The sequence below is a fragment of the Anguilla rostrata genome, chromosome 2 (genome assembly GCF_018555375.3).
Source record: "Anguilla rostrata isolate EN2019 chromosome 2, ASM1855537v3, whole genome shotgun sequence".
Lineage (NCBI taxonomy): Eukaryota > Metazoa > Chordata > Actinopteri > Anguilliformes > Anguillidae > Anguilla > Anguilla rostrata.
Window position 1 is genome coordinate 16,822,387 of NC_057934.1, and position 13,713 is coordinate 16,836,099.

At 43.1% G+C, this 13,713-nt stretch overlaps 2 protein-coding genes across 3 annotated transcripts in view; both read left to right on the forward strand.

The window, feature by feature from the left end:
• The first annotated feature begins 1,567 nt into the window (after nt 1–1,567).
• On the forward strand, nt 1,568–9,353 carry rbp3 (retinol binding protein 3). 2 transcript variants are annotated; one of them, XM_064320841.1, is made up of 5 exons: nt 1,568–4,385; nt 6,762–7,006; nt 7,400–7,590; nt 7,837–7,979; nt 8,235–9,353. In XM_064320841.1, the coding sequence occupies exons 1-5, from the start codon at nt 1,649–1,651 to the stop codon at nt 8,558–8,560; spliced, it is 3,642 nt and encodes a 1,213-aa protein (XP_064176911.1). In that variant the 5' UTR covers nt 1,568–1,648; the 3' UTR covers nt 8,561–9,353. The 2 variants fall into 2 exon arrangements, with proteins under 2 accessions (XP_064176911.1, XP_064176910.1); XM_064320840.1 differs by lacking the exon at nt 1,568–4,385 and having other exon boundaries at nt 5,709–7,006.
• A 3,024-nt stretch (nt 9,354–12,377) lies between these two features.
• antxr1c (ANTXR cell adhesion molecule 1c) overlaps nt 12,378–13,713 on the forward strand; it is a 29,123-nt gene continuing 27,787 nt past the window's right edge. The window contains exon 1 of the mRNA XM_064320842.1: nt 12,378–13,104. Within this exon, the coding sequence (XP_064176912.1) occupies nt 12,953–13,104 (152 nt within the window). The 5' untranslated portion in view covers nt 12,378–12,952. The remainder of the gene's footprint in view (nt 13,105–13,713) is intronic.

Below are 13,713 nucleotides of genomic sequence, written 5' to 3' on the forward strand. Positions count from 1 at the left end.
AAGGGTTGGACCAAACCTTTGAAACGCCATCTTTCTTTAATGACGAACCCAACACCATCTTCCAGTCAAGACTGAAATCGTAACTCTTCTCCCTGGCTTTCCCCCTCTCGTTGCCAAAAGTTTCCCCCAACGTTTCCTCATCTAGCATCTCTCCCTACTGCCTCAGTGTACTGCTTTCCCCAATGCTGTTCATCTGTAATTGTGTGTTGTATGTATGATACTTACTGTTTCTGGATAATGTAAAGTGCCATTTGGCTCCTAATTACCTTAGAATGTACACATTTCTAATGTGAAGCCAGGGCGTAATGAGGCTGTAAAAGCCGTATATATTGCTAATTGCCTTTAAAACAATCACAGCTACATTGACATACACCTTTCTGTATTACAGATTTTTTTAATGAAGAAGCTGGGCCAGCTTTTAGCCTAATTGCTAATAGTGCAATTGCCTTAAATGGCACTCCCACTGGTGATCCTCTTTCTGTCCTGCCAAACATTGCCCCTGACTGATGTACTGAACAATGGCGTGCCATTTTTAGAATGAGAAACCTGATTCCCATTGGCTACCAGAAGTGGCCAGACAGGATTATGTAAACCAGGCGGTATTAAAAGTTAAGCTTGATTAACATTATACCATGGTGATTAGCAGGTGGAATACATGGTTGAAAAATGTAATCTAGTAACAAAGTAATTCAATAAATCTAAGTCTTTCTGGTATTATTTAGGGTATGAAAAAAATGTAACGCTCAAAATGGAAAAATAATTTCTTTCTTTGCCAGGATTTTGCAAATCCTCACAGACTGTGCATGCAATATAGCCTCAAAGGGCTTTTCTGTGCACATGAGAACACACAAGCGACTCGGACATTATGGATATTCTTTGAAATTTCTGTCCAACGCTTTGAGCTTCATGTGTGCATTGGCCATCCATACAAATACAGAAGCATTTCGCTCTACAAGTATTTATCAAGTCACCTTAGCGTGTGTTCACAAACTGTGTATTTATATCATCCACTCAAGGTAACCCAGACATGAACTCACAAAGCCTGACCTCACACTCCAAAAGTACTTTTGCCATGCTGTCAGGAAGGGAACTGATTTGAACATGGGGACTTCTGAATGTTCTGCAGGGAACTGAAGACGGTTCATTAAAAAAAATCAATAAAAGTGTCAGAATGTATCGTTTACTGAAATTGAAATGAAATATTTTATTGATCGTAACATATGCATGTGATTTTTTCAGTTATTTAATCATTTCAATTTGAATCATGGCTTTGGAAAAACCAGTGAATGAAAGTAAATAATGCAGCCTTACAAAAAATTCACCTAGGCAAAAGCAAAAAAAAAATTGTTTTAATTAAAGCAAGGTGGAATGCCGATGACAACTTGCTCATTAATTATTATCTTTCAGACAACATGTTGTACCTTAATTATTAGTCTCTTATTGTCTAACTGATGCACTGGAGATAATGCGATTAAAGGTTCATTAGGAGCAAAAGCTTCTTATGTTGTTTTTGTCTACAGCCATGCTGTGAAAACACTGTCTCTTCCTAACAAAGGGTTGTTCCTCTGAATGAATCCCAGTTGAACTGAGCACTGAAGGGAATGGATCAAAAACCAGCAATCTAAAGAATAAATAAATAAATTAAAAAATGCCAGGGACTTTGGTAGCTTTGGCAACTCTGATCTTCTTTAGCCACCTCTTTCCCATTACCACTTCTTTCCAACCGGACCTGGTGCGGGACATGGCTAAGGTTCTCCAGGAAAACTATTGCTTCCCAGAAAACCTAGTGGGTATGCAGGAAGCCATACAGCAGGCGATCAGCAGTGGGGAGATCCTGCACATATCAGATCGGCGGACTCTGGCGGCCATGCTGACCACTGGAGTGCAGGGTGCACTCAATGACCCCCGACTTAGCATCACCTACGAGCCCGACTACATCCCTGTGGCGCCATCTCCCCTCCCCCCGCTCCCGCCAGAGCAGCTCTTCAGCGCCATCCAGAGTTCTATCAAGGCAGAGGTCCTGGAGGGCAATGTGGGATACCTGAGGATTGATCGTGTGATCGGAAAGGACATTGCTGAGAAGATTGGGCCCCTCCTCTTGGACGCCATCTGGGATAGGGTGGTCCACACCTCCTCGCTGATCCTCGACCTCCGCTATTGTGCTAGAGGGGAAATGTCCGGCATCCCATACATTGTTTCGTACCTCATGGATGCCGAACCTCCTATTCACCTTGACACCGTGTATGACCGTCCTTTCAACACCACAACGGAGCTTTGGACTAGGCCCACAGTCGTGGGAGAGAGGTACGGAAAGGGGAAAGACGTGATGGTCCTCACCAGCAAGGGTACCATGGGTGTCTCTGAGGGGCTGGCCTATGCCCTGAAGCATCTGAAGAGGGCCATTATTGTTGGTGAAAGGTCCGCAGGGGGCTCTGTCAAAATCGAGAAACTGAGGATTGGAGAATCTGATTTTTATATGACAGTCCCCGTCGCCAGAGCAATTAGCCCAGTAACCGGAAGGAGCTGGGAGGTAGGCGGAGTCCTGCCAAACGTGCGCTTGCATGCTAAAGAGGCCGTTGACAGAGCCATATCTCTCATTGAGATCCGAAGAGCAATTCCAAAAATAATCCAGAACGTCACTGATATAATCAAAAGCTTCTATTCATTTACAGATAAGGTCCCAACCATCCTTCAACATCTTTCATCTATAGATTTATTTGAAATCATTTCAGAAGAAGACTTAGCCTCAAAGCTAAACTATGAATTACAGACTGTATCCAATGATCCCCGTTTGATTGTTAAAGTGCCGGCTGAACCCCCCGTCATTATCGAGGAGGATTCAGAGCCAGGAAAAATTCCCAACAATACATCGTTCCTTGAGGTTTTGGTGGACAACCTTTTTCAGGTGACCGTCCTTCCAGGGAACACTGGTTACCTCCGCTTTGATGAATTCGGCGAGGCCAGTATGCTAGCTAGACTGGGAGAGCAGATTGTAAAAAAGGTGTGGGACCCGATTAAAGACACAGACAACCTTGTCATTGACCTGCGCTTCAACATGGGGGGGTCATCAGCGGCTGTGCCCATTCTGCTGTCATACCTCTTTGACTCGACTCCAGCGGTTCATTTCTTCACCATCTATAACCGGATTAGTAACTCTACCACTGAGTTCCACACCTTGCCCAACCTTCTGGATACACCTTATGGTTCAAGACGCGGGGTCTATGTGCTCACAAGCCACCACACAGCGACGGCAGGTGAGGAGTTTGCATATCTTATGCAGACACTCCACCGGGCTACAGTCATTGGCGAAATCACATCAGGGACCCTTCTGCACTCCAAATCTCTCCAAGTTGAAGACACAAACATTGTTGTCACTGTCCCATTCATAAACTTCATCAACAACAATGGAGAGTGCTGGCTAGGAGGAGGTGTTGTCCCGGATGCCATTGTTTTAGCTGAAGAGGCACTGGAGAAAGCTTATGAGGTCATCAAGTTCCATCAGGAAATCCATTCTTTGGTGGAGGGGACAGGAGAGCTGTTGGAGGTCCACTATGCTATCCCAGAGGTTGCTGCGAAAGTCAGGAAGGTCCTAATGTCAAAGTGGGCCGAGGGCTTGTATCGATCTGTGGTGGACTATGAGTCACTAGCCTCCCAGCTCACAGCTGATCTCCAGGAAATGACAGGCGACCACCGCTTGGGCATTTTCTATTGTGACGCTGGGCCTGAGTCCTTCCAAGAGGTGCCTAAAATCCCCACCCCCGAGGAGGTACAACATGTTGTGGATGCCATTTTCAGGGTCGAGGTCCTGCCAGGAAATGTGGGCTACCTGAGGTTTGACATGATGGCAGATGCTGAGGTTCTGAAGGCGGTAAGCCCCCAGCTTCTGGACCTTGTTTGGAACAAATTGGTCAGCACCGATGCCTTGATCGTTGACATGCGGTACAACACCGATGGCAACTCCACCGCTGTCCCTCTCCTCTGCACATACTTCTTCAACACAAAGCCACTCCGGCATCTCTACACTGTGTTTGATCGCTCCACAACAACCATGACAGATGTCACGACTCTGCCCGAGGTGCTGGGCCAGAGATATGGGACAAAAAAGGACGTGTACATACTCACCAGTCACATGACAGGGTCCGCAGCAGAGGTCTTCACGAGAACCATGAAGGACCTGAACAGAGCTTTGGTCATTGGAGAGCCAACCACTGGGGGCTCCCTGTCGAGTGTTATCTATCGGATTGGGAAGAGCATCCTGTATGCATCCATTCCAAATCGAGTAGTTTTAAGTGCAGTGACTGGCAAAGTTTGGAGTGTCTCAGGAGTTGAGCCACATATTGCAACCCAGGCTAATGACGCTCTGAATGTGGCCCAAAAAATAATAGGAGCAAGACTTGTAAAACGGGATTCTTAGTTAATCATTATTATTGTTGTTATTGCTGTTGTTGTCGTTGTTGTTGTTGTGGTTGTTCTTGTTGTTTTTCTTGTTGTTCACTGTCATTTCTGCCAATGCGTTTAGAGTTTCTCTGCTGCTGGTCAATTTTGGTGGGATCACAATGCTGTTTTGAGCGATGTAGTGAAAATATTTAGTGATAATACCGAAACTAACATGTCGACCATAGCTATTCATTGGGTCCTTCCATGGACACAGCCATGAGCAGACCTTCCTTTTTAAGCTAGTGACCAATCCATTGTTGCAAACCAAATATCGATAACAGGTTATTTACCGATGGGACTAAGGCACACACTATCATGTTGACATTGTAACCATTTTGGATACACCTCTGCCCAAATTTCAACTCTGTGCATTCCAGTAATACATCAGCATCCTTTCTGGATTTCTGAAACCAACAATAATGTTATTTGAGATCAGCCATTGGTGCTGGTAGTTTTTTATAATCATATTTAGGATTCTATCTAATACCTGTGTAATTAATAGGGGGTGCATAAAGTTGTAATACAGGGCAGTGCAGTTTTATATCATTGTGTTATACAATATTGTAATTCAAGAGTTGACTACATTTGAAGTACAGTATGTTAACATTTTACTGATTGAGAAAATGCTCAGCAAACCTGCATGTGCTAACTTTAGAAACAACAGATTATGCAGCATGACTCCTTCACCCAGAATCGAATTTGAGACACTGTGGATTACTGACCTAATCTGCAACCAGGAAATTCTACTCTTTTTTTGTTTATGCTATAATTAGAAATGTCATTGCGCATTGTTTGTTATTATTTGCAATGTTATTACAGATGTCAGGGGATCCTGCAGAGCAACTGTGAATACAGAAATGAACAATTACTTAAAGTACAAAGTAATGTGAAGTATTTATTTTGAAGTTAATGTGCATACTCCCACACATTCACCCTTCCATTCTTTTGCTGAGCTATTTTGAGTTTCTTGAATTCTCTGTGCTGGACCAAGGATGGCATGATTATCAGGGAGGCAAATAAAGAGAAATTGATTGGGATGCATCTGATTTTTTTATTGACTCTAAATTTTTATTTTATTTGTACTGCTCGGGTGAAAAACCTTGTCCCATAACCCCGATTGACCTTAATTTGAATAGTACCACATATATAGCAACTATATTTCAGACAACATTCGGCACCTGTATTACTAGTTTGTTATAGTCTTAACAATGCACTGAAGATAATGCGATTAAAGGTTTATTGGGAGGAAAAGCCTCTTATGCGTATGTGCAGTGGAAAAGAGTGGCATTTAACAAAGGACCTCTCCCCCAGACGGAAGCTTGTTTTTCGAGAAGAGGTCTGAACAGCGGCAACATTAAGAATACACACTAAAATGGCCAGAGCCCTGCTACTGCTGGCCTCGCTCGTGGTCTTCGGCAATGTATACACCGTCCACTCTGCCTTCTCACCATCTCTGATCGTGGAGATGGCAAAGCTTTTCATGGATAACTACGCCTTCCCAGAGAAACTAGCCGGCATGCAGGAGGCCATAGGCGAAGCCACCAGCAACACGGAAATTCTCAACATTCCCGACGCGAGCACCTTGGCCTCCGTGCTAACCGCCGGCGTGCAGGGCACCATCAATGACCAGCGAGTGGTCGTCTCCTACGAGCCCAACTACGTGCCCATTTCAGCTCCTGCCGTACCCCCTCTCCCACCGGACCAGCTCATCGACATCATCAAGAGCTCCGTCAAGCTCGACGTTCTGGAGAACAACATCGGCTATATGAGGATCGACCACATCATGGGAGAGGCGATGGCCGAGAAGATAGGGCCCCTCCTGCTGGAAAACATCTGGAACAAAGTCCTCCCAACATCGGCGCTGATCTTTGACCTCCGGCACGCGGCCACCGGGGAGGTGTCGGGAATCCCGTACATCGTGTCTTACTTCACCGACGCCGAACCTGCCATACACATCGACGACGTGTACGACCGCCCCTCCGACACCACCACAGAGCTGTGGTCTCTGTCCACCCTCCTTGGCCAGAGGTACGGCACCACCAAAGACCTGATCGTCCTCACCAGCGCGCACACCACAGGCATTGCCGAGGATGTCGCCTATGCCCTGAAAAGCCTAAAGAGGGCCACCATAGTCGGAGAGAAAACCGCCGGTGGGTCTGTGAAGATCGACAAGCTGAAGGTCGGAGAGACAGACTTTTACGTCTCGGTGCCCGTCGCCAAGTCGACCAGCCCCATCACGGGGAAGACCTGGGAGGGCGTCGGAGTGACGCCCTGTGTCTCTGTGGACGCAGCGGAGGCCCTGGATGCTGCGGTCAAAATCATAACCCTCCGATCCCAGATCCCGGCCATTGTCCAGGCGGCGGCTGGCCTGGTGGCTGAGAACTATGCCTTCGCACAGATCGGGGCGGACGTGGCTGGGAAGCTGAAGGGGCTTTTGGAGAAGGGTCACTACGGCATGGTCAACTCTGAGGAGGAGTTGAAGGCTAAGCTCTCGGCTGACCTCATTGAGCTGTCTGGAGACAAAAACCTGAAGACCGCGGGCAATACCCTCGCTATGCTCCCTCTTGAGGTAAAAACTAGCTGGATGGACGCCACCAGTTAGTTGTTGATGTTAGGTTTTGTTTTCTTAATAAATGATATTTTTGGCACATATCTCGGTAGAATGTTGTGCAATGTCAGGTATGTGTTGTATAATACAATAAATTGCATGATGGGCAATGCAGACAGATTTGACAAAATGAAATAATATTTATAAACATTATAAACATTTATAAATGAGATAATGGCTCTTTTCAAAAATATCAAGCATAATTTTTTATATAAGATCGCTCAAAGTTTCCAAAATTAAAAATAATCTCTACATTTACAAGAGAAATTGTTATGATGCACTCCTTATTACAAACTCTGATAACCGCTCTACACATTCTTTCAAGTCTTTATATTTTAAATAATTTTTTATTAGAATCCAACACCCGAGATGTTGGCCGATCTGATCAAGCTCTCCTTCCACACGGATGTGCTGGAGAACAACATTGGCTACCTTCGCTTCGACATGTTCGGTGACTTTGACCAAGTCGCCGCCGTAGCCCAGATCATTGTGGAGCACATCTGGAGCAAGATTGTGAACACAGATGCCTTGATCCTAGACCTCAGGTAACACCGAGCCAAAAGGATCAGTTTCCTTTACATGAGAATCATTTGCATATTGTGTACACAAACATCCTTATGGATCTGTATTTAAACATAAGGAATGATTTTAAATCATCACTCTGGCAGTGGTGAATATAATAAAAGATCACATAGTTTGCATGAAAGACTTGATTTATTTACATCCTATTCTGCTGTCATATCCAGAAATTAATTTATCCCGTTTATATAATTGTGCAAACCTCTTAACAGGTACAACATAGGTGGACCCACCTCCTCCATTGCAGGCTTCTGTTCTTATTTTTTTGACGCGGACAAACAAATCCTGTTGGACAAACTGTACAACAGACGCACTGACGCCATCAGTGAAATGTGGACCCTGCCAGATCTCACAGGTAATTCATTCATTCATTCATTCATTAATAAATTTGTGTTCTCACAGATTGTATCATAATCCAAGTTTATTCAACGCGACTATACAGAACACAATATCCTAAAATTATACCTTCTAAAATTGGAATTCGTAGAGTAACCCAAGGTGACTTCGGTGTAGCTTATTACTACTGCAAGCTTAGTCATCTATAATTAGACTTTGTCTGTTTTGAGTCATGATCTGACGGACTTGTCGGATGTTTGACGTGTTTCCAAAGGCCCACGCTACGGACTGAAAAAGAGCCTGATCATCCTCACGAGCGAGGTGACCTCCGGGGCCGCGGAAGAGTTCGTGTACATCATGAAGAAGGTCGGCAGGGCCATGATCGTCGGGGAGGTGACCAACGGGGGCAGCCACCCGCCAGAGAAGTTCCGCGTGGGCAAGACGGACGTCTTCCTGAGCATTCCCGTCATCCACTCGGACACCGCGCAGGGACCCGCCTGGGAGGGCGCCGGAATCAGCCCGCACATCCCCGTACCCGCGGATTCCGCCCTGGACAAGGCCAAAGAGATCCTCAGCACGCACTTGGCCGGCCGGAAATGAATTGTCCGTGCCAGTCGAGAGAAAGGCAGCCAAAGGGTTTAATGCGTAAACTCCCAGGTAATTGTTGTGTCTCTTCAGGTTGGGAAGGCCAGCCTCAACACCTCAGCCTTCCCAAGCGTGTTGCTTTAGCGTTTTGAGCCTGGTAATGTATCAGACATGGCCGTAGTCTTTCTTTTTTTTTCTTCAAAACATTCTACTTGGCAATGACAATTCTAGAAAAATAAGGTTGAGGGTAGGCTATAGCATGCGTGGTGTTCTGTGGATTCGGCACTTAATTTGTTAACATGTCATTTAATGTGTAGCTGAAATGAGGATAAAATGTGTTTAATCCACACAGACCTTATCCATGTTGATTTCTTACTATTTTTAGCTTAGATATAATTTATGTAACTGGTAGAAATTGGACATAAATGTATTAATTTTGCTGTTAACCAGAACCACCAAGCCTTTCTTTGACAGAGAAGAAAGAAATCGACAAAGACTTATTCCAGGGTTCCTCAGGAATTTAAATATTTTGTGTGAAAATTGTTATTTATTACAATCTACCGACATAAACATTTTTAAACTAATGTAATTATGTGTGCTTTGCCATTCTTATAATTAACACTACTTTACTGATAATTACTGCTGTGGATTATTCAAATGATTTTCCCTGATTTGAATATTTGAATGTTAATGTTCGAAGCGGGTGTGTATTTCTTATGAATGGAGGTTGGAATGTGTTCATGGGTTTGGGCAGTTTGGGTTGTATCACTTCCAAATGTGGTAAAAACACAATAAAGATAATACATTTGAGTTTCATATCTGAATTTCTTCAATTGACAGCTTCGGAATGAACATGTAGAAGATCTCCCTTCTACTTCTCACTTCGAACTATTTGAGGGGTGGTTCATGTTGACTGTAGTTCCTTTACAGTCCAACAGATGGTAGCAATGTTGTACAGTATTTGTTTCCTGACAAATACTGCAAATGGAAGAAGCAATACTCTTTCCAGTAGACATACTGCCCAGATTTGGCTAACAAATTCCTATTACTGCAGGAAACATGGGTGCTTATACGGAAATTGGTTTTATAACCAAGCAAATTAAACTGAGTCCAGTTGTCAGCACATAATATGTCATACACAAGCAGCAATCTAAGTGTGTTTAACTGAACTCCAAACCCATATCAGTGGTGGAAAGCCTATGAGTCAGAAGCCCTGCATGTGTTTCTTCCACCCATTAACTGATTTCACTAATTAGTACTATCTCTTGGCCGAAAAATTGTGCCAATAAGCAAATCCAGATTATTGGACCAAAATACTGAGGTAGACTTATTTTCTGAACCTAGATTTTCCACCTCTGCAAGTGATGCTGAAATAAATCACCAATGCTAATCGCAAAATACAAATATGAATCCATAAAATTATATATTCCCTCCTCACACATACTGAAATGTAATTTTTGGCATAACTACTCTAAACTGGTATCTGGGGATACAGGACCAAGCACTTCCTCTCCCCTTTGTATTTAATGTGGAGAATCAACGGATCTTCTCTTATGATGCCCAGTTAACCTCAGGGAGCATGCTCTGTTCCAACTCTCCTTACATTGAGTTTTTGTCTGCTTTAAGATGAATAGTTGAGGCTGCAGTTAGCTCTGGTTCATGTGTGTTTATGTGACTAATCTTATTATCCTTAGAGATCCTGGTTTTCTTCAGCAGAATAGCACCCCTGGTCCGGGGCCTCTAACAATCTTTACCCTTCCTTTTCAATAGAAATAAGTGGATGGCATCTTTGGGTTTTTACACTTGTTTTGTGCATGCGTGGGTGCGTGCATGCGTGTGCGTGTGTGTGTGTGTGTGTGCGAGTGTTCTGTGCTCTCTGGCCATGTCATGGAATTCTGTGACTTGAAATTGCTATTTTGCATTTGAGGTTATTTATTTCCATGCATTTACATTCAACTCTTCCCAGATAACACTTGACACCACTCTGGAATGTGGGACCAAATGAAATCTGCAAAGAGTTTAATTAACACTTTTAGAGGTGAATTAACACTGGACATTTTACTGTGTAATTCCCAGGGATGTTTATTATTTATGGTCTTAGTACTTTTATGTCACTGAGTCACGACAGAAGAAAGAGTTCTTCATTGCACCATACAAGCAACTCTTTAATCTGCCATAAGGGGAAAGAGAATGTCACCACCCCCTTTCTATGAATGCCACTATATATTCATGATTCCTTATTGGCTTATGGCTTCCCCCCACCCTCAGCCAGGCACCACCATCAGGGGGTGGGGCCTTTCTGTTTCAGTTTATAAATAAATATGGGTGTTCATACACTGCAAAGCATGAAAAATAACAACACTATATTTTGACGGTTTCAAAAATTATTCTTTTATCATATTGAGTTTTGTGCTGTCTGCTTAGAACACATAATTGTGCATTCGCTCCACCTGTGAATAAGGGTGTTTTTAAAGCTAACACTTAAATGCTTCTACACCTTTTAAATGGTACTTAATAAGCCTAATTGCACAGTAATTATGCAAATAAGTACTGTGTAATTGCTGGAAACTGCTATGTGCGTACGCATTGTCACCTTGTGTAATTACAGGAATGGTTTGGGTTGGGATAGGGTTCACAACAGAGGTTAGGAGCAGGGGTTTGTTTGCAGTTTTTATCAGGGGTAAAGTTAATAGAACAATGCAAAATTACAATATCAGTAAAATACTGTTTGTAGCCATGTATGGTCTGCAGTCAAAGGTAACTTTATATGCTGAATCAACCAAATGAGTAAGCCTACAACACAGCATTGCAATTTATGAGTAGGCCGACATACAAAATATAAATAAATTGTTTTTCTGTTTGCAAATCGTATTACATTTCCTTAAAAAATTATCGGTTTTCAGACAATCAACATTTTTCTCCAGTTGCATGCCTGAAAAACTTAAAATAAATTCATTTATCACAAGGATCTAATCAAGAAAGGCAATGGTATTGTGTATGTTGTGAAGAACGTAAGGTTGAACGAAGCTCCAGTGAGAAGGGCCCACCAGTCTCTTGCAAACATAGTGGAGCTGCTCAGTGGCCAACAATAGAGGATTGTGGTTGTACTGGGCAGATCCCAGGTATGAATGTGTACGAGTGTGAAGCAGGGCGTTCCTGCAAAAGAGCATCCAAGCTCAGTGAACCTACCCTGGGTAAATAAAGGTTAAATGTATGGAGATTGCGTTGTGCTCCTGGGTGTTACACTGAGCTGAAATAGTTGCGCTTTGTGCAGTAGAGTGACCTACAGCCTGGCTCAAGGCTGTGTCAGTGACCGCTGTGACCGGGAGTTCCTTGAAGCTACAAATTATTAGCCACAGCACTGTCCAGGGAGGGAGGGAGCCAATCAGAAGGGTGCCCCAGCCTAATGGAGCAATAGAGAATCCTCTGACCAATGAGGACAGTGTTAAATGCTAAAACATTTTAAGGCATAAAAGAAAGCCAATCCATAGAAGCCGCATTAAGAGCTCCATTAATTAAACTTAAATTGATTCAGTTACCCACTTGAGATGGAGGTCTTCGTAATGCTTTGAATATAGTTATTAACGATTAATAAAGCATCCACAACTGCATGGGACATTATTAAACTAAAAACAGATTGTAGGCGTTTACTCCAGTATTAAGCCTCTGTAATTATATTGTCTGAACAAGTGGAAAATGGAAAACCAAGATTCCTCCAATTATGTGCAGGCGCACAGAATTGCAAACAAGGTGGCGCAAGTTCAGCATCTGACCCAGTATTTTTTTGTCTAAAGCAGAAATATGAAACCAGATTCATTTGCCAAGTCGTCTTGTAACCCTTGCAACTGCTTCCATTTCCCAAAGCGCTATCTCTGCACAACATCGCTCTCAATGAAAAATACATAGGCTACTTTCAAAAATCGCCTTTACCTATCGTATTCTGTTTTTGTACATTTTGGGACTTATTTTTGGCTTAAAAGTCCTGCTTTATTCCCCCTACTATATAAGAAGGAATCCTATTAATTTTAAACCAAAATAAAATCTGGGATTGTTTTTGGAGACCTTATATGTGTTGAATACGTAGTACAAGCATTTCCACAGTTTTTCTGGAAAGGGGAGCAGTTCCATAGGGTGTAAACTTTAGTATAGTAGAATCTTACCCTTCTGTTCAAAGTTGCGCGAAGAAAGACTTTCTGACGGTCTGAGTAATGCTCAAGAAACAGAGCCTCTTAGCGGAAGCAAAGAAAGCGTCACCAACAAGAACCGAGACCATCCTTTGTGCCTGACGCCTCCTGGACACATCTGCCGGGAGAAAACATTTTCAAGAATTTTGAGATAATGTGAAACGCCGCACAGCATTTATTCACTGTGTTTTTTGGAAATCTAGCGAACCAACTTTCTGGGGAAATGGCGAGCGCTTTGTCGAATTTCTCTCTTGTCCTAGTTTTGCTTGGATTTTTGATGTGCACGCTGCCCCTTGTCAAGGGAGAGCCGGGAGAACAAGAAGATGAGGAGCGATCTTGTCAAGGGGCTTTCGACTTGTACTTTGTCCTCGACAAGTAAGTGACAGTCACTTTGGCTATATTACTTTTTAATTGACCATTGTACTCACTGCACTCCAAACAACTAAACAGTGCAGTTTTTAGGCTGGAGTGCAGGGCGTAATGGTGATCTCCGCACGTTTGTTTCTTTTGTTCACAGATCAAACCAGTAAAACTCAATCCTTATGGTTATACATACACGTTTTATTTAAAACAAGAACATGGCAGTCATAACTAAGACAAACTTAAATAATAAAGGAACTTAATATCTTGCGAATGTTTCTGTAAAATTACAGTGATTTTGGATCTATGGTGTTTGCTAAAAGCTAGTTGTCACTTGAACTCGAAAAACAGATCACTGTATGGATGCATTTTGTTTCGGGTTTTTGTTTTTGGACAATACAACAAATGGTGCATGCCTTGTGTGCTATTGCCTACTAGAAAGCAAAGAAAACATCACATCCCCCACATCGGGGCAGGATGCGAGCTACATTTCACTCCAGCTGTTCGGTCTGTCTGCCCTGAGCAACAGGGCTGGAGTACAAAGTTTTCAAGCAAAAGGTGGAAAAGTGTGGGCCGTCTTCATTTACCATATTGCGAAGTAGATTTTTTTAGTGTTGGAAGTTT